At 33.8% G+C, this 21,261-nt stretch overlaps 2 protein-coding genes across 7 annotated transcripts in view; one reads left to right on the top strand and one right to left on the bottom strand.

The window, feature by feature from the left end:
• The window catches only part of LOC132719591 (uncharacterized), a 37,082-nt gene extending 30,704 nt beyond the window's left edge, over positions 1-6,378 (bottom strand). The window contains exon 1 of one of the 6 annotated variants that reach the window (XM_060703377.1): positions 6,230-6,378. The gene's annotated coding sequence lies outside the window, so the exon portion shown is untranslated. Of the gene's footprint in view, positions 1-1,383; positions 1,477-3,087; positions 3,196-3,219; positions 3,444-4,659; positions 4,685-4,787; positions 4,929-6,229 lie in introns of those variants that run through there. The other 5 variants (XM_060703376.1, XM_060703378.1, XM_060703375.1 and 2 more) reach the window with 5 other exon arrangements.
• A 10,274-nt stretch (positions 6,379-16,652) lies between these two features.
• On the top strand, positions 16,653-19,204 carry LOC132719590 (uncharacterized). The gene is made up of 4 exons (XM_060703374.1): positions 16,653-16,796; positions 17,282-17,524; positions 17,831-18,182; positions 18,441-19,204. Exons 1-4 carry the CDS (start codon positions 16,653-16,655, stop codon positions 19,202-19,204), a joined length of 1,503 nt encoding a protein of 500 aa, XP_060559357.1.
• The last annotated feature ends 2,057 nt before the right edge of the window (positions 19,205-21,261 follow it).

Genomic DNA, 21,261 nt, shown 5'->3' with positions numbered 1-21,261 from the left:
ATAATAAGTTTGACATTTGAATCTCAACATTATAAATCAACTCTTTCCGCTCATATTTAGGATAGTACTTGACTGCATTCACCAACAAAACACTTAAATTATTACATTCAACACTTGACATAAAACAATCTTATATTTGAAATACCATACAGAAAAATACAATCACAGTTTCTTTTTAAAGTTTCACCTTTCGACAGCATATAAGCAAAAATTAAACTAGAATTATTATTATGTATTTACTATATATTTGATAATTATTTAATTAATAATAACAACAACAACACATATTATGATATTTGCTAATTGCTACCAAATTCAATGCAACAAACTGTAAATTTATAAAAGTTTAAAAATGTTCACTGAAAATAACTGCAGGCTACAAGCATTATACAAGTAATACAAAAAACTCCTTATTAACAAAATATATTATAAATAGTCTTTCTTAAAGGCCCCTGTGACTGCCTAAAAAATGATTTTATTTTTATTCCTCAAAAGCTTCCCTTTTTTAAGTGTCCTGCTATAGTTTCAAAAGATTTGCTCATTGGTCAAATACCATATATCTGCTTCTATTGCTTTTTAGTTATATTTCTGAAGTCAAAATATTACTTTGTTTATATTTTGTTACTTTAATGACAAACAATTATAATTTATATTCAGCACTTTTTTCCATAGGAACTCAAGCATCGAATTTAGCACTGGCCCGGTGGCCCATGGCCAGTGAAAATTAGTTCGGGCCAGTGTAAATTTTAAGAAAATTTAGTTAAATATATAGCTGCATGTAGTAGAATAAATTCAAAACTGTAATTCTGGCTCTTAAATTCAATGACTGGGAACCAGAGAACAGGACCGCAGCTTGCGGCGCATATTTTCGATTTAAAAATGTTTCTGCTACATCTAAATATCTTTTAGTATTATCCGAGTATATGGCCTCAAAAAATATACATGTAGTATCAATTGAACCCAATCTGTCTCTTTTAAAACTGGTCAAATATACCGTAAATTTGACTGATTTTTAAATTAACAGATTATATTAAATTGAGATTAGATAATTAAAGACCACCTGCTCGCATAATATGAAAAGATATTCAAAGGTCGCACAAACAATATGTAAAGCCGGTACGGATTCGGATTTATGCACAGCAATATGCGGTCCTGTTCCAGAGTTCAGCTATGCTTTTTTCTTCAGGTCATAAACAAGAAACATGGAATAAAACTATTATTTAACAGTCTGTCCTTTCTAAAGAAAGAAGAACATTTACAAAAGTCATTTTTGAGGCATAATGTGCCTGTATCAAGATAGCTTTTTTATATACAGTACAGTATATAACAAAATACTTGTTTATTTTAAAAAATTGTTTACTTGTAACCACAAAAAAAACTTACCAGTAAATATAATGACATTAAAGTTTTTTAAACTTCCTGTCTACATTATTACACAAACAGACTTATTTAACTTGTTTACAATTTATTAGGTAAGAGCAAAATATAGGTCACAATTGAATACCTGTTTATATGTCTAACTCTAAATATACATTTCCATGAAATGGGTAGGTTTCTTGAAATCAACTATTGCATAATCATCATGTATTACATTACTAAACTATTGCTGTAAATACAATCATTTACATATTAAAAAATCTAACTTTACTGTATCTAATTAGTCCAGATTGTCCATTCAAATGATAAGAGATATTAATAATGAATATATATTTAAAAATAACCCACAAAAGTTTAAGGAATCTGTAGAATTAAATGGTCAGGACAGTGGTCTAGCTGGCCTGGTGCTTAAGACTGGTGGCAAATGCTATTAAATGACTTTCCATTCAAACAGGTTAAATTATTAAAAACACTAAATAACCAAAATATAGTAACAATATTATATATATTTTTTACTAGTTTTCATTTTTCATTTCATCACATCAGTAACATATCAGTGTTTTCCATTAAAACCGCATTTTCTTTAAAAAGCAATTTAATATGATATATGTTCCGTTAGTTTTAGTTTCATTTAGGTGAAATAAAGTTTGTTTTCCAAAATCTAACTGAGAAACTATGATATTTGCATTTAAAAAATTAAGCCACCTACATTGTTTTTTGTTTTTTTATCAAAACAGTTTTTATAAACAACATTGTTTTTTATTTATTTATCAACACTATTAATCACAGGCGCTAGTCACATAATCAAATATTTTACATAATCGGTCTATATATGTAAGTATCTTTATATACATATATAGACCGATTATGTAAAATATTTGATTATGTGACTAGTGCCTGTGGTATCAATACAACATTGTTTTTTGTATATTTATCAAAACAGCTTTTATAAACATAGCACTTTAAATTCCACACTTGTTTTTCTCATTTCTCAGACTTGCTTAGCAACTAAGAAACTAAGTTATCAGGTGAAATGTGATTCACTAGATATTTATTTATCTAAACCTAAACAATATGCAATAAACTTAGTAACCTTTCTTTACTAGATATCTTTATACCTCTCATATATCTATGTATATCATCATAGTTCTATATTAATTAGGAATATTTTGCTGACTTATGACCTGCATAATGTCAGTTGTTTGGAACACCAGACACCCCATTGTTTGGAACATAGTGGCCCTGGGGTCTTTGACTTTAAGGTTATTAATACCCAAGTATTAAGTCCTCATGCACCCTAGTTAAACTGCAATGCTTATGCAGAGGCACATGATCTGCAAGCTAAACATTATCCCCAACTACAGCCCTGCCAACTATATATTGACTTAACCCCTCCCACAAGCATTATCATTTATCCAAACCCTAAGGATTTTTCAAATAGAAATTCTACTGTTTGAAAGATCTCGATTCCGATCCCCTCGAGTCTTCGTTCCATAAATATAACCTGTTGATTTGCATGGATTTGTATAGAACTTGATTTACTGTATATTGTATATGAAATAAAGAGGGAAAAAAAGTTAAACAAAGAATGGAACAAACACGTAGTGGATTGGGGTCAAAACTTAAATTACGAGATAAAATATAATTACAATATATCCTAAACTAGGCTAAAGAGAAATTGTAGCCATGAAAATAGTTAAATGACTTTACCTTTTTTAAATCAATTTTCAAGTATATGTACACAATCAAATCAAGTCAACCATAGATAACAGATATATTATAACATACTATGACCTAATTTAAAATTTTTCATTTTAAAAGACAACTAATGAAATAACTTACGGTTTAAGTTTCACAAATTACAAAATCTCCTTTAAGCTATATCAATACACTATCGTGTTATCTATATGATATATGCATGTATATCAATTGTGTGTGCAAAGAAGATACACTTTTCATGCTCTGAGGAAATGATCTTGCTTAAAACACTCTTGATTAAATAATAAAATGTCACTAAAATACATATATATAACCCATTATATTAGCCAGTCAAGACTGAGGAAAACATAACAGCAAAACAACTTTATTGATAGTTTGATATAGGATAATAATGTTATATCCTGGTAAAACTAAACTAAACACAAAAAAACCAACAATAATGATTTAAGCAGTATCAGAAAAACAGGAAGTTTTTACTCTGCCAAAACATAAAGCTAGGAAATTGACATAAAACTCATGATAGTACTTCAATCCAAATTATCTACATATGAGCCGTGTCACGAAAAAACCAACATAATGAGTTTGCGACCAGCATGGATCCAGACCAGCCTGCGCATCCTCGCAGTCTGATCAGGATCCATGCTGTTCGCTAACCAACTCTATTACAAGTACAGGAACTGATAGAGAACAGCATGGATCCTAAATCCATGCTGATCGCAAACGCACTATGTTGCTTTTGTCATGACACTGCTCATATATATTTTCAAATGATCGCCTATCATGATAGTCAATTATGATAGGCTGTGGCACAATTTACTGTTGTATATAAATAAGAGCTGTCATTACCATAGCATGCTTGACTGTTTTCTAGAAAATCCTGAACAGAGCCTGAATATATATATATATATATATATATATATATATATATATATATATATAAATGTAGAATCTATAAGTTCAAAAAGGCCATACTGATAACAGTAACTCTCCCTATTCTCTGACATGTTGTTCTTCATCCCTTCCTTGATTACTTATTCTTTGAATAGTCAAGCTACAATTTGCCTGACTAACCTTAACCATGAGTTCATTGCCATGGTTAGACCATGCGTTCACCTACAATAGCGATACCATAGGTTCATTTACCATGGGCCATGGACTTATAATGGTCAGACCATGGGTTTATTTACCATGGTTAGACCATGGGTTCATTGACAATAGTCAGACCATGGGTTCATTTACCATGGTTAGACCATGGGTTCATTAACTATGGTCATGCCATGGGTTCATTGACTATGGTTAGACCATGGGTTCATTGACTATGGTCAAACCATAGGTTCATTAATTATTGTCATAATTTATAGCGGTATTCATTGTCACAGGTAAATCCAATTCGGTTTATATTCTTTAAAAAAGTTCAGAAAAACTGACATACATAATATTAATACATACAAAAAAATGTTACACAAGTTGATTTTGTATTTTAAAAAACATTACCAGTTTTACATGTATGCAATTCAAATCAACAAATCTTAAATTCAAAACAGTATCAAGTGACACGCATACCTTTTGAAATACAGAATATCACTTGGTCATCCAAAACTAAAAAAAAAACTAAATAGGGACAAAGAAAAACAATAAAACTTGGCTGTCTAGTTGTTTAAACCCTAAGTTTAAGTAAAATGTTTACTTACTATAAACTATAAAATCCCTCTACCATCAATTCCCCAGGTTTAACTGTGGAAAAAAAACTGTACCTTATGTCCTTAAATTGAGGAAATAGAAATATATTTCAGAATATAAGGATATTAATGTATATATTTAAGTTCAGATAAAAGAAAAGTTTTGATCTTTTAACATTTAATTCTGTATCATGTTTTGTCAAATCATTTTGGTTGGGTAAAGTAACATACATATATGTATTTATGTAACATAAATGAATTATAGTTGACTTTATCAAAAGTTATATAGAAACATTCATATCCTGTGGATTTGAGTACTAAACGTCATATTCTAAGTGCTTTTATAAATCAATCAACAATGGCCAACTTCATATTTTTTGTGGGGTTGGGGGGTGGGGGGAGGGTGGTGGCTTGGGTTTAATGTCGCACACAAATTACGGTTATATTGCAACTTACCAGCTTTACTGATAGAGGAAGACCTTATGTACCCCTCTGTGCATTTCAGGCACAAACAAGCACCTGAGTAGAACCACCAACATTCTGTAAGCTAGCTGGATAGCTTCCCCTCACATGAAAAAATCCTACAGCAGCAATAAGGGGCAAGTGGTTTGAAGTAAATGACTATAACAACTTGACTATGGACACCCCACTACATAAATCTTTGAATGCAGATGTTATTTTATTTCATCACTTATTCATGGAAAATAAAAAATACAAATGTCCCGTTTAGGTTTGCGTCACTTTTAGCATTCCAGGACACCCTTGTGATCAGACAGGTCACTGACTATGTGATGAATTGACAGAAAAGGGTTAATATTTTAATAACATGCCCCTCCCACAAACTGTGTATGGTTATTTGGTGATTTTCAAGCCTTCAAAATGGACTGCACCATCAGCTTAATATCTCATGATGTTCATTAATTTTTTGTTTATAGTGCATGGAAGCACTTGCTATAATGTATAAGAGCATCAAATGCATAAATTCATTACTTAAAGGCCCATTATGCCTCAGAAATGTTTTCATTTCTCAAAGTTTAAAAAAAAAAAATTTTAGTGTTAAGTTAAAAGATGCTTGTTGGCCTATTACCTGAACAATTAAAAGTTTGCTTCTGTTGCTTTTTGGCTATTAATTAGTATAGTTTAAGTGATTTAGTATTTTGTATGAAAGTCAAAGTACTACTTTCTTACATTAAATACTACATTTTAGGACATAATTTCACATTCAAAGCTACTAAATTTTTCAGGTAATAAGCATCTAACATGTTCCATGGCAACCATTATTTCAGTGTTATAAACCAATGTAATATGATATGTAAAGAATGGAAAATTTTATTCATCTTTGAGGCATTTGCAATGTACCTTTAAAAATGATCCAAATTTGAAATTTTGATAACAAATGGGTCACCGAGACATATAAATGTAAAACATCTTAAACAAAATGTATTTGTACTTACATGTACATGTACCATTAACACTTTTAAGTATTGATAAAAGGCTGCAGTATTATGATGGTGAAACTCTTTGTATGTGAGAGGGGAGTTTTATTTCCTAATTTTTCTATATACGTGTAAGTGTATATCCCTTCGGAAAAACAACAAAATTTTAACCACAGTACTTCCTTAAGCAATATTCCAGTAAAAATGTTATATCCCATCCATGAATCACTTACGATAAAAAAGAATATAGCCCTTTATGAGTCCCTCTGTATTTTCATTTAATTTTATTACAAATAACACTGTTGACAAAATAAGGAAATTATTTCATAGTCAATAGCACGAAGACACTTTTAAAAATATTGCTTTGATATTGTAACCCTATAAGGCAAATATCAGATGGACACTTAAATTAAAAGCACTCCACTGAGGTCCTAAAGCCTAAAAACGAAACATTTGGATTTCTAACATAGATCAGCTGAAAAAAGGAAATTATTCCAAAGATAATTAAGGAATATACTCAGAAATATATTGAAAATCATGCTATTATTAGCCAGACTGAGTGAAAAGCATGGAAAAGCTTTCCAATTTTGAGTCATTTTTCACAATAAGAATTATTGGACTACATCATAATCAAATCCTTACTCTTGAAAAATTATTTCCATTCCCATCATGTCAAAAAACCTAAGTGGAGTCCCTTTAAGGCAAAATAAGAAAATACAGGATCATTTTTTGTACCATTTTATCACCCACTGTGTGATAAGAGACCGAATTCACATATGATCATCATCAAACAAGTTGCATGTAAATTTGTAAGATTTTTTCCCCAATATTTTTTTGAGATTTTCTAACAAGATAAAATGAAGTTAAAAGAAATGAATTCACACAATGAGCTCACTGTTACAACTGAGTGTAAGTCCTCAAATTAGCCGCGTCATGACATAACCAACATAATGGGTTTGCAACCAGCATGGATCCAGACCAGCCTGCGCATCCGCGCAGTCTGATCAGGATCCATGCTGTTCGCTTATGCAGGCGTCACACTGTCCCGAATTTGGCATCAGATGGACACACGAATAAGGAAATGTTCAAATTCGGATCTGATCGTAATAACATCGTGCCATTCGTGAGGGCATCTTTTGCAATCGTATGATCCCCGGCTGCATATAACAAGCTCCGGCAGCAACTTCGTGAGCGGTTTCAAAATGTTTTGCATGCCAAAAAATTGCCCGAAGACATTGCGAAGGTTCATTTTTGTGTTGAATTTGTATGTCAATTTTGCCCTTCGTAAGGCCGTCGTGAAGCCATCAAATCGTGTAGTCTTCGTCTTTTCTTCGTGTGATCATCGATGCAATCTGGTGTTGTTAGCCTCAAGAAGACAATACGAAGTAAACACGAAGATTCCCGATAGTCTTGAAAAGGGAACACGACTACGTGAAGCCCCCGCAATACCGTCGTGTCACCATATTTATCATGGTGGACATATAAACGGCTAGGCCATCTTCCTCATCTGTCACTCTTGCACATCTCTACAGAGACATCCAAAGCTTCCATTATTTGCTGCAGAATTACATTCTTTGATGATGAGTCATCCGAGAAAAAGAAGGCCGCAGCATTGCTAATTTTAAGACACCTTAGAAAAACATGATGAGGCCAACAGGCCCACTCTGGGTGGCATGATAAAGTTTTATCAAATATGATAAACAAGATCAACAAGGAAAGACAGCGTTCAATGAACGCAACCCCCACACGACCCAGCAACAAGAACCAAGTAACACAAGAGGACCCCCCAGAAAAACGGACAGGGCGCAAGGTAGAGCACGGATAGGCTTATCACTTTAATGATACATAAGACGAAATAATAGTAAACGACAAGGAAATCAAAGAAAACAAATAAATGATTGATTTATTGAATAAATAAAACTAGGGGCAAAAGGGGAAAATACTTACCGTAGACGTAGAAAAAAACAAGGAACACTGACAAAAATGTCAACAAAACAGTATGAAACAAGCAATTATCATAGTATTGCAAGCAATCCAGAAGTCCCCTACCGGTAAGAACCCCATCAACATTCTGAAGGGCCATTAGCCATTCATTAATGTTTCAATTTTTCTCTATTTTAAGTAAATTTGTTGGAAAAGTTCTTTAAAATGGATCACAGGAAACAGTTTTTATGAACAAACAGACATACGGACTGAAGGACACTCTAAAGTTAATATTTGAAACATCCCTGTTACCAAAATATAACATTTTAAAAGCAAAATTCTTAAAGAGGAGATAACTCTTGAATTAAAGATACAATTTCATAAAAATTTTCAGGTCTTTTTCACTAATCACAAATTTTGTTCTATTTGCCATGTTTTAAGCCTATTTGTTGCCAAGGCAACCAATATCTTTTCCAAATAGGAAGAACAGATAAGACATGCATAATCTCAAGACTGCCATCTACCCATATGTCAAGTTTCACAAAAATATTTCCAGTACTTTTTGAGTTATCACTGGATTCAGTTTATGTGTAAAATTTGCCATATTTTCAGTCTATGTGTTGCCATAGCAACCAGAATTTTCAACATAGGAAGAAAAGGAAAACACGTGCACAATCTCCAGACTGCCATCTACCCATATGTAAAGTTTCATAAAAATATGTCCAGTACTTTTTGCGTTATCACTGGATCCAGTTTATGTGTAAAATTTGCCATATTTTCAGCCTATTTGTTGCCATAGCAACCAGAATTTTCAACATAGGAAGAAAAAGAAAAGGACTTGCATAATCTCCATACTGCAATCTATCCATATATCAAGTTTCACGAAAATATTTTCAGTACTTTTCAAGTTATCGCGGGATCCAGTTTTGTGGACGGACGGACTGACGGACTGACAGACAGACAGACGGACGGACGAACAGGCAGAGGGTAAACCTTAAGTCCCCTCCGGTAAACCGGTAGGAGACTAATAACAAAGACATGCTTCTGTGGAACAAAGAGGAGCGCCGCCTTGGACCGGTCAGCAGCATAAGTACTACTGGGGAGTTTCAAGCGGGTAATGGTGTACCAAACCTCACTGTTAGCCCACCATGTTCCTATAAACGAGACGGTGTAAATAAAATGAATCACCACCAAGTATAACAGTTGTTATGTTTTCAAAAGGTAAAATAAGTTAAACACCTAAATGATCATGTAGATACATTTAAAGGAATACCCATATGACCATAACAAAAGTACTCAATATTTTAAAGGAAGACAGAGTAACAAAAAATCACCTACAAGGGCCTGATGAAGCAAGGCAGAAGACGAACATTAAGGCAATTCAGTCCCAAAGGGCATTAAGAACTGTCCATCATAGAGTCTCCCACTTGGTCCGTCAGATGTAATCAAAAGAGGAAAGGACCAACTGTTAAAGTGTTGAACACTAAGCATGCGGTATATCTAAAAAAGTAGGGTCAAAACCTCTTTTGTTTTAGTAATTACAATGACCAAAGATCTTGCGAAGTTTGTAAATAACATCTCGATTAAAATCATTTTTGAATCACTACTGAATATTGAGATTAAATCAAAGTTACGATTGTAAAATTTTGTAAAATATTTACGTTATTTAAAATAGCGTAAGCCCTATTTGAGTAGCTTGCTAGTAATGCAAATATTTAGCTTGTTAAAATCCTTCACGTTGCTAAAAGCTCTAAAGAATCTAATTTACTGAGATACATATACCCCGTCAGATGTTGCATGCGGTACGTCTACATTTAAATGTGGATAGTTTACTACACCATAATCAAAGTCATCACTTTTATCATAGATTTTTGTGTGAATAGAATTGTTTTTGATAGTAATGATCCAAAAGTAAAGTTTAAACGTAGTTTAATTAGCTCCCAATACTATCTGCAACTGAAATTTGCCGCAGTTGGCCGTGGGTTGTATACCACCCTGAGATGAAGGTCACTTGACGCCTTCGTAACTACGTATGAAGGCATCGTACTCCAAATACGACGTCGTGTACCTATCCTGTGACCTTTCCGTGTCCTGCTGGTAAACTTCTTGGTACAAAATTACACCTTTGAGGTGACTGCATGTGTGTATCGGATGCCATCGCGTGACCTTCGGTAAGAATCGTGTGTGGCTCGGATGCGATCGCGTGACCTTCTGTAGGAATCGTACTTGTTTCGGCTGTTGAGAGACCGTCGACCAATTTCGGGGCTATATTCGCACGAAATTAAAAAGTTCATATTCGTATGCCCATCTGGTGTCAATTTCGGGACAGTGTGACGCCTGCATAATTACGAACCATATAACAAGACGAGAAACTGATTGCGAACAGCATGGCTTCTGTTCAGACTGCGCAGATGCGCAGGCTGGTCTGGATCCATGCTGGTCGCAAAACGATTATGTTGGTTTTGTCATGATGCGGCTCAAATTATTTAATGTAAGTACCAATAAGGAAATTTCTGAAATACATTTTTACATTACACAAATTATAGTTTTCATGCAAAATAAATCTGATATCAATATAGTACTTTCCAAAGGACCACTTTAATGCTATGGGACCGCAGTTTGCAGCGCATATTTTCGATCATGTTAGCGTTTTTTAAAAATGTTTCTTCTACAGATATCATTAATTATCTTTTTGTGAACATTATCGCATGGTTTGGAACTTTTCCTTTGTTCTTACTAACCCATTATACTTAGTACACTTCAATGAGCATTTGAAAACTGTATTGATATATAACAGTACAGTTTTTTCATTGATTCATATAGGAAAAAAACTCGACTGTTATATATTGGTTGATATTTTTTCGTACCTTGTATATATCAATGCAGTTTTTTTTCACAGAGGCTCCGATGGGGCAGTAGTAACGACCATTCCCAGTAGCAAAAAAACAATAAAATAATGGAATCAATAAAATAAAATAAATATATAAATACAATGAAAAATATAAACAAAGATAATTAACGAAATGCAATTTACACTCATTTAATCAAAAGGTACAACCGCTGAATGAATTATTTCCACTGAAAAAAGCCTTTTAATCTTGAATCAATATTGGTAAAAGTTTACAATCCATCTCTAACATTGGATGTCTTTTGTATATCTTTTTGTTTTTGCGGCAGCGAAAACAACTTGAAAAAAACTGCCTTATCATAAATAACTGTAATGTAGCTGTTACGATTTATTTATTTATTTGTTTCTATTACAAAAAAAGAAAACATTATGTCATTGCGATAAAACAGTTATAGTATATGAAAGTCGTTAGTTACGGGGGTATAACACTGGCTGGGGCGACATCTCGGGATGTTTATGAAAAAAAATTGTCTCAGCCAAACGGCCTCGAATTTTTTAGCAGAAACACCCCTTAATGTCGCCCCAGCCAGTGTTATATCCTCGTAACTAACTCGTTTCATGTACTATAACTATTACGTTTTATCCAAGTGTATGGTCTCAAAGTATATTATATCAATTATACATGATCTGATGATATTATAAACAAGAACGTGTTTGTTAAACACAAATGCCCCCGGCTCAGATTCTTGTCAGTAACAATATTTAAAATAAAGGCTGTATGGGCAAAAGTGTAAACAAGAATGTCGAACGACACATATACCCCCCTTTCTAGCCATTGACTCACATAATTGGTAATTTTATTAAAGAAACTTGCCAAAAATGGGTACATGGAAGTGTTCAATTATGGAAAAATCAACGGAAACCATTTTGACATTTAAGGCCCATGTGACATTGACCTTTGACCTAATGACCCCTAAATCAATAGAGGTCATCTAATACTTATGACCAATAACTAGGTGAAATATGAAGACTTTGTGATGAATACTTTTCAAGATAATCAGCGAAAACCCTTTTGACATTTAAGGCCCCTGTGACCTTGACCTTTGACCTAGTGACCCCAAGATCAATAGGGGTCATCTACTAGTGATGACCAATCACTATGTGAAATATGAAGACTTTGTGATACATACTTTTTAAGATAATCAGCGGAAACCATTTTGACATTTAAGGTCCCTGTGACCTTGACCTTTGACCTAGTGACCCCAAAATCAATAGGGGTCATCTACTAGTTATGACCAATCACTATGTAAAATATGAAGACTTTGTAATAAATACTTTTCAAGATAATCAGCGGAAACCATGTGGTCTACCGACGGACAGACCGACGGACGGACCGACAGACAGACCGACATTAGCAAAACAATATACCCCCTCTTCTTCGAAGGGGGGCATAAAAATCTATTTTTAGCACTAGTGACCTTGACCAATCTGACCCCTAACTCCATCCAAAGGAAGAATATCATGCAACTAATTTTGCTACTAAATATGAAATAAATCTGTCAATATATAAAGGCTGTATGGGCAAAAGTGTAAAAATCTATTTTTAGCACTGTTGACCTTGACCCAACTGACCCCTAACTCCATCCAAAGAAAGAATACCATGTAAGTTATCTTCCTACCAATTATAATACAAATCTGTCAATAAATAAAGGCTGTATGAGCAAAAGTGTAAAAATCTATTTTAAGCACTGGTGACCTTGACCCAACTGACCCCTACCTCCATCCAAATGAGAATACCTCAATTTTATGTTCCTACACAATATACAAGACATCTGTCGATAGATAAAGGTTAATACACCTGTAAAAGTGTTAAAAAATCCATTTTTGACATTGGTGACCTTGACCCAAATGACCCCTTACTAAAGGAAAAGGAAGAGGACTTCCCTTGGTATGACTATTATAAACATGAAAGACATTAACTTAAAAATAAAAGCTGTATGAGCAGAAATGTTTAGATTTATTTTTTACACAAGTGACATTGACCTTGACGTAGAGACGCCTAACGCCACAAAATATTAGAGGACCGTTAAAGGTATCCACCTACCAAATATGAATGATATCATTAAATAAATTAAGTAATTAGGTGAAATTTTTTGATAAATCCAACTTGGCGGAATAGGTTAATCATACAAGGCCCTATTTTCAAAGTGATAAACAAGGAAATTACTGGGAAAATGGATGGCACATTTATATAACTTGGCAATATCATGTACATTGTATTGATAAGTAAGTATGAAAATTATTAAGCCATTAGTTCAGATAGAACATAAGATATTTCCAACTTTCCGGTTTAGGTTAACCATTATTCATTTTCTAAGTGCTGAAAAGGGAAATAACTTGGTGCAAATGAAAGTCATTGTTATGTAACTTGCCCAGATCATATCCTTTGTATGGATTAGTAAGTATGTAAATTATGAAGCCATTGGTACAGGTAGAACTTAAGAAAAATCCAACTTGCCGTTCTAGGTTAACCTCGTACGTACGGACAGACGGACGGACGTTTCAATTACTATATGCAATTATTATAATTACAAGCAATCCATAAGTCCCCTACCGGTAAGAACCCGAGCAACATTCTGAAGGGCCATTGGCCATTCACGTATGTTTCTATTTTAAGTAAATTTATTGAAAAAGTTCTTTAAAAGTGATCACAGGAAACAATTTTTATGTACAGACAGCTAAACACTCTAGAAAGTTATATTTTTAAACATCCCTGTTATCAAAATATAACATTTTTAAAAGCAAAATTCTTACAAAGGAGATAACTCTTGAAATAAAGACGCAAGACGTCATACATGATGTGAGTGTAACAAAGAACAATTAGTAATGAAGGTATTGATGATGAATGTTTATTTTGAATTTGAAGTAAAAGAAAGTTAAAAGTGTCGCTAACATAGCGATTATGTAATGAATACTTGGTATTTAAATGCTGTTCTTTGAATATGCTCCTTTTAACTTTATTGTATGTTGATACTCCGTTTATTGCTCCTTTGGTTTTCGCGCCAAAGTTTTATTATATTACATTGCTCCTTTTAACTTTCCCGCCACAAACATATTCACGTGCTTTTCATGATAGCTTTGTATAAATAGAGACCGCATGGTCACAGAAGTTTAGTGTGTGTTAAAAAGTATTGTATGAAGGAAAGTGATTGAGATATGAAAAGGATTTTGATGTAAAATATATTTAATAGTAAAAAAGTGTTAGAGAGATAAAAACTTGTGGATTGTAAAAGTAAAAATAAAAAAGTGTTTAAAAATTGAATATTAAAAGTAGAAACGAAAGAGTGTTTCTCTTATTTTCATTGTGTTTACGACAATGAAAATGGTCCCGCGAACCGGATACTAAAATGGATGTAAAGTGTGAAGTGAAAATTAAATTGAGACAAAAGGTGTTAAGTGCATTTTTAAAGGTGGATTATTTCTTTACTCGATTAATTATTTTGATAAAATTGTATTTGTGCAACCTGAATTTTTATTCAACTGTTGCTTCATTGAAAGGAGTGAGAACGAAGTACAGAAAAGTGGTGTTAACTGAGCTTCAAAAAGCAAACGACCTTTTGAGTGAGGTGAGTGCAGTGTCAGAAATTGAGTTTTTAAAAGATGTTGACAAGTGTAAAAGTCTATTGAAATCTTATTCTGAGAAATTGATGAGTCAAATGGATAAACTATCAGAACGTTTAACTGAAAGTGATTCGGAATATTTGCAACAGATTGTAGATGAGGATTGCAATTTGAATTTCGAGGTAGAAAATTGTATGATTGATTGAGACCAATTTTGTGAGTCAATTGTACCATTGAAACATGATGAGAAAGAAAAAGAGACATATCAAGAACAAATACAAAAGATGATGATGACACAAATTGAACAGCAACATCAAATGTTGGTGCAGATGCAAACGGACAGAAAAAATACAAGTGCAGTTAAATTACCAAAACTTGATTTGGAAATGTTTTACGGAAACAAAATAAACTGGTGGGAAATTTGGAACTCTTTTGAATCCATTGTGCACAGAAATACCAAACTATCCAACATAGAAAAGTTTAATTATTTGCTAAGCAAACTAGGCGGAGAAGCGAAGAGAGCATTAGCTGGACTTGCGCGTACCAACGACAATTATTCTATTGCAGCCGGAATTCTCCGAGAGAGGTACGTCAACAAACAAGAGATTATTGATCTTCATTACAAAGAAATGCTTAATGTTCATTCACCAACTACACAGGTTGAAAGCCTGCGATTTTTTTGGATAAAGTTGACAAAAACTTACGCAGTCTTGAGATGCTAAAGGAAAATGGGAATCAACATGTTTTTGTTTCAATGATTCGCACAAAGCTGCCAGAGGATGTGCTCCGGCAGCTGGAAATAATAAAAGGAGCAAAGAATGAGTGGACTGTTGACAGTTTGCGTTATCACCTACGAGATTACATTACCGCTTGTGAAAAGTCTGACAAAGGAAAGAGTGATAGAATGCATGGAGGTCAATTTAATTCAGTAAACAGAGGAATAAAGAAAGAAGGAGCATTGCCAACGAATACTTGGAATACAGATTTTCATAATCAACATCATTTTCAGAAATTCCGTAGCAGTGCCGACACATTTTTGGCCAATGAAACTGTTCATAACAAGCCAGTGTGTAGATATTGTGCAGAGAATCATTGGAGTGACATGTGTACTCGATTCGCAACATTGGAAGAACGGAAAAACAGAATCAGAGGATGCAGAATCAGAGGATGGTCATGGAATTCGTGAATGCAAATCAAATAAAAAGTGTGTGTACTGTAAACAATTCAATAGATATCATAGAAGTCTGTGTCCTAAGAAATATAAACAAACAACACAAGAAGAATCACAGATGAGTGCAACGGAGCAAATCAATAATATCTCACCGATGGAGCAAAATGAAGAAAATGCTATGTTGTCTCACGGAGAATCTGTGTTTATGCAGACGGCGCTAACTGATATTCAAAACCCAACATCTAACGAAAGTGTCAAGACAAGAATTCTTCTTGACTGTGACTCTCAGAGAACATATATCACACAGTCACTGGCTGACAAATTAAGACTAAAGAAACAGTATGTCGAAGAGTTACATGTATTTACATTTGGCGGTAAAGATGCTAGAGTGATAAAGACACAATTGACTTCCATCAATTTAAAGTTAAGAAATGGACAAAAGCTATGTCTTAAAGCAAACATTGAACCAGTGATAAGTGGAAGCATACATAGAAAGTCACTGAATAAACAAGTCCTGAAAGAATTCAGAGATATTGCAGAAAATTTGGATCTAGCTGATACGTTTCCCGACAAAAATGAAACATCTCAAATAGAACTTTTGATCGGCAATGATCATTACCTAGACATTGCACTTCAACAAAAGATTGAAGTTCAGCCCGGATTGTATCTGATGTGTTCTAAACTCGGTTGGACAGGAAGGTCATACTCAGAAATAAAAGAGAAAGAGGAACCAAACATGCTCATTCACACACGGAAGTGTTAACAATTCAACTATAAACAAAGGAATATTCTGTGGTATCGATTCTTGTGAAAACTCGATTCAAGATCTAGAGGATTTTTGGAACATAGAGGCTATAGGCATTTGTGACAAAGACAAAATGAATGATGATGAGTTACCAATGAGAAAGTTTAAAAGCACACTCACCTTTCAGGATGGTAGATACAGTGTTACCTGGCCATGGAAAGAAGAAAATCCAGATTTACCCGAAAACAAAGGACTTGAATTGGACGACTTAAGTCGTGTTTGAAAAGACTACAAAACAAACCTGCTAGAAAAATACAACAATGTTTTAAAAGACCAACTGTCAAAAGGAGTTATTGAGAAGGTTCAAGACTCGGGGAAAGGCAAGGAATTTATGCATCACTATATTCGGTTATCACGCCACAAAAGTCAACAACAAAGCTAAGGATTGTTTATGATGCGTCGGCAAAAATATCACCATCACCAGTTTGAATGAGTGTCTTTTTCGAGGTCCTGTTTTACTCAAGGACTTGTGTGGGCTACTTATGAGATTTCGTTTACATAGAGTGGCAATGGTTGCGGACATCGAAAAGGCGTTTCTTCAAGTTGGTCTGCAAGACACAAAAAGACCATCACTTTTTCTAAACAACATCGAAATTTATCGTTTCTGTAGAGTACCGTTTGGGATTATTTTCAAGCCCTTTTCTTCTGAGTGCAACGATTGAGGCTCATTTGAATGCTTATGACACTAAACTATCAGAACAGCTGAAACATGACATTTATGTGGACAACATTATAACCGGAGCATCCAGCGATGAACAAGCTGTAGACTTGTATAAAGAAGCAAAAAGCATGTTTAAAGACGCCTCAATGAATCTTCGGGAGTGGAGTTCAAGTAGTGAAAAAGTAAACAGTCTTATTCCAGAGGTTGACAGATCCACTGAAACTGAAACTAAGGTTCTAGGACATGTTTGGGGCATAAAATCAGATATTTTGTCAGTAAAATCTGTATGTTCGAATATAAACCGTTCATTAGTGACAATACGAATCGTACTGAAAGGAATAACATCAGTATTTGACCCCATGGGTCTTGTGTCACCAGTCATTCTTCATGGAAAAATGTTGCTTCAAGAAATGTGAGAAAGTGGTTTCGACTGGGATACAAAGATAACAGACGAACATGTGCTCGATAAGTGGTCATTTATCAGCGATCAGCTTAGGTTGATATCTGACATCAAAATACGCCGGAGTATCGTTTATCAAGGCAAATATGTAAAATACAATTTGCTTTGTTTTTGTGACGCTTCGTCAAAGGCTTATGCCACTGCAATCTATCTACAGCAAGAAAATGCAACTGATGTGAAATCAAACTTGATCTTTGCCAAAACACGTCTTGCTCCAGTCAAGGCAATGACTATACCAAGACTAGAGGTAATGGCAGTGCTCATAGGTGTTAGGTGTTTGAAATTTGTGAAGACACAATTAATGATAGAAATATCGCAAGAATACCTTTGGACCGACTCTCAGGTAGCATTAGACTGCATTAATATTAAAAAGCAACTTCCCGTATTTGTGAAAAATAGAGTTAAAGAAATCAAAAACAATAATTGTTCGATTATTGCTCATGTAGACACAAAAAATAATCCAGCTGACATTGCAACTCGAGGTTCGTCGGTGAGTGATTTAAAGGATAATTCTTTTTGGTGGAACGGTCCCACTTGGTGTTGTGAAAGTCCACGAAACTGGAATACAAATCACGACAATATTATTGACATGGAATTAAAGCAAAAAGAAGATGAAAAAGAACCATGTGTTTCATTGCATGTCGAAGAAAATGAAAGCAAAACAAAACATGATATTGTATTACCTTGTGGAATTGACATTTAAAGATATTCAACATTGACAAAATTGTTGCATGTTACAGCTATTGTGTTAAAGTTCATTAGGAAACTCAAAAATCTAAAAGATGATGCAAAATATCTAACTTGTGACGGCTTACGAGAAGCTGAAAATTTGTGGATAGTTAATGTACAAAAGAACATTTATAATAAGGACTATAAGAATATTCAAAAGAAAAAGCCGTCCGGACTACAAAGACAACTCAGACTGGTTATCGACAACAATGGATTATTGCGTTGTACTGGGCGTTTGGGGAACTTTTGCTTATCAGAAGGAGAAAGACAGCCTATTCTTCTACCTCACAAAGAAGAGTTTACTGAACTAGTGATTCAAAGGGCACATAAAGAGTGTATGCATTATGGAATATCACATACGCTATCCAGAACAAAACAAACATATTGGATAACTCGCGGTCGTTCAGCGGTCAAAGCAGCATTAAATAAGTGTAATGTTTGTCGCCGCTACGATGGAGGCCCATACAAAATGCCTGTTATGGCCGCACTTTCCAGTTCAAGAGTACAAAAGTCAAGTGCATTTTCACGAACTGGATTAGATTATCTTGGACATTTGAACATTAAAACATCAAATGGTAATAGAAAAGTCTGGATGTGTTTATTTTCGTGTATGACAACACGTGCTATTCATTTGGAAGTGATTCAGGATTTAAATACAGAAGAATTCCTGATGTGCTTGCAACGATTCATTTCGCAAAGAAACACTCCTATCGAGATTGCTTCTGATAACGCTGCTCAGTTTAAACTTGCAAGTAAAGTAATAAATCATATATGAAAAAACGTAGTGCAAAGTGATGAAGTAATGTCATACGTAGCTTCGAAGGGCATTCGTTGGAATTTCATTGTCGAGTTAGCTCCCTGGATGGGGGATTCTATGAACGGTTAGTTGGGGTTGTTAAAATGGCACTAAGAAAATCATAAGGACGAAAACTTCTTACAATGATTCAACTTCAAACACTTATCAAGGAAGTGGAAACCGTTGTCAATTCGAGACCCTTAGTTTACGAAGAAAATGATTTATCTTCTAACATCACTTTGACACCTTGGCATTTTTTAACATTAAATCCAAACACCGGTGTACCAGACTTAGAAGACGATGCTTGTGGTGCTATTTACCTGTCGAAAGTTCAACTGAAAAACTGTTAAAGATTTGGAAAAAAGGACAAAAATTACTGAATGAGTTCTGGAAAATTTGGCGTGATCAGTACCTTGCGAGTTTAAGAGAGCGCCTTCAGACTCAATCAAAATCAGGACGGATTACTGCCAAAACAATACCGAGTGTGGGTGATGTTGTGTAAATAAAGGAAAACTTACCTACAGGAAGTTGGAAAATTGGTCGCATTGTTGAGTAAGTGACTAGTAATGATGGAGAAATTCGATCTGCTAAAGTACAACTACCTTCGAAGAGACTGATAGGCAGACCTTTGAACTTACTTTATCTTCTTGAATGTGATAAAAATCTCACACTTATTGATGACAAAGGGGATACGAACAGTGAGAAAAGTGAAAAGAAACCAGATAAAGTATCAAACAGAAAGGCAGCGGAAATTGCAAAACAAAAAATTAAAAAACTATTTTAAGTAAAATTTATAAAAAAAATCAATGATGTAAATAATGATATTTCATTAAAAAATGTTTTTAAACATTAAACAATACATTCTGTATCGAATAGAGACACGAAGACAGTCTTTAATTGTTTGACATTATAGCATGAAACACTCAGGAAGAGATTGTGAAGAGACTATTTTGTATATAAGCACTTTTTTATACATTGTTTTTACTTCATGTATTTGGAAATAGGTCATATGTCATGTATTGCATTAATTTGACACTTCTAAGTCAATCAATGTGCATTGTTAATAGATGTTTCTAAATCTTAATAATTAGCTCTATTTAAACATTTTTCTTAAAAACATACATATTGTGTTTTCTACTATAAATATTGTATGCTCATTTTCTATGGCGGAAGTGTCGCTAACATACCGATTATGTAATGAATACTTGGTATTTAAATGCTGTTCTTTGAATATGCTCCTTTTAACTTCATTGTATGTTGATACTCCGTTTATTGCTCCTTTGGTTTTCGCGCCAAAGTTTTATTATATTAAATTGCTCCTTTTAACTTTCCCGCCTTAGAATTCCCGCCACAAACATATTCACGTGCTTTTCATGATAGCTTTGTATAAATAGAGACCGCATGGTCACAGAAGTTTAGTGTGTGTTAAAAAGTATTGTAAAAGGAAAGTGATTGAGATATGAAAAGGATTTTGATGAAAAATACATTTAATAGTAAAAAAGTGTTAGAGAGATAAAAACTTGTGGATTGTAAAAGTAAAAAGTGTTTAAAAATTGAATATTAAAAGTAGAAACGAAAAAGTGTTTCTCTTATTTTCATTGTGTTCACGACAAAAAGAACGAAAAAGAAAAATTCAACGTTTAAGGAGGAGCTAATTCTGGAAATATGGATGCTAGATTTAAAATTAAAAGAACGAATAAGAAAAATTCAAAGTTTAAGGAGGAGATAATTCTGGAAATATGGATGCTAGATTTATAAACCTTGTCATGTTATTATGATGTGGGAGTTTGAAGAAAATCCTATAATGATTGAAGCAGTTGGAGTAAAAATTACCAATTTCTCGAAAAAAAGTTCAAAAGGGGCATAATTCTTGAAATAGTCTTGCTAGAGTATTGAACTTTCTAACAAATGTTGAGTGAAAATAATAAACATATATATGAAGTCTGAAGTAGATACATTCAGAAAAAAGAAGTTATTAAAAAAAAACAATATTTTTTCATGAAAATTTTAAGTTCAAGGGAGGAAATTCTGATAAA

This window comes from Ruditapes philippinarum, unplaced genomic scaffold (genome assembly GCF_026571515.1).
Source record: "Ruditapes philippinarum isolate M1 unplaced genomic scaffold, ASM2657151v2 ctg10126_1_1_1_1, whole genome shotgun sequence".
NCBI lineage: Eukaryota > Metazoa > Mollusca > Bivalvia > Venerida > Veneridae > Ruditapes > Ruditapes philippinarum.
Note: the sequence above shows the minus strand (reverse complement) of the source record. Positions and strands in the feature narration are given on the sequence as shown.

Excerpts from the sequence above, each read along its gene's own strand:
- LOC132719590 (XM_060703374.1), top strand. The coding sequence starts at position 16,653 with ATGAATGATGATGAGTTACCAATGAGAAAGTTTAAAAGCACACTCACC. Across the intron at positions 16,797-17,281 it reads AATTGGACGACTTAAGTCGT|CTGAAACATGACATTTATGT; the intron begins GTTTGAAAAGAC and ends CTATCAGAACAG. Across the intron at positions 18,183-18,440 it reads AGCTGACATTGCAACTCGAG|CTATTGTGTTAAAGTTCATT; the intron begins GTTCGTCGGTGA and ends TGCATGTTACAG.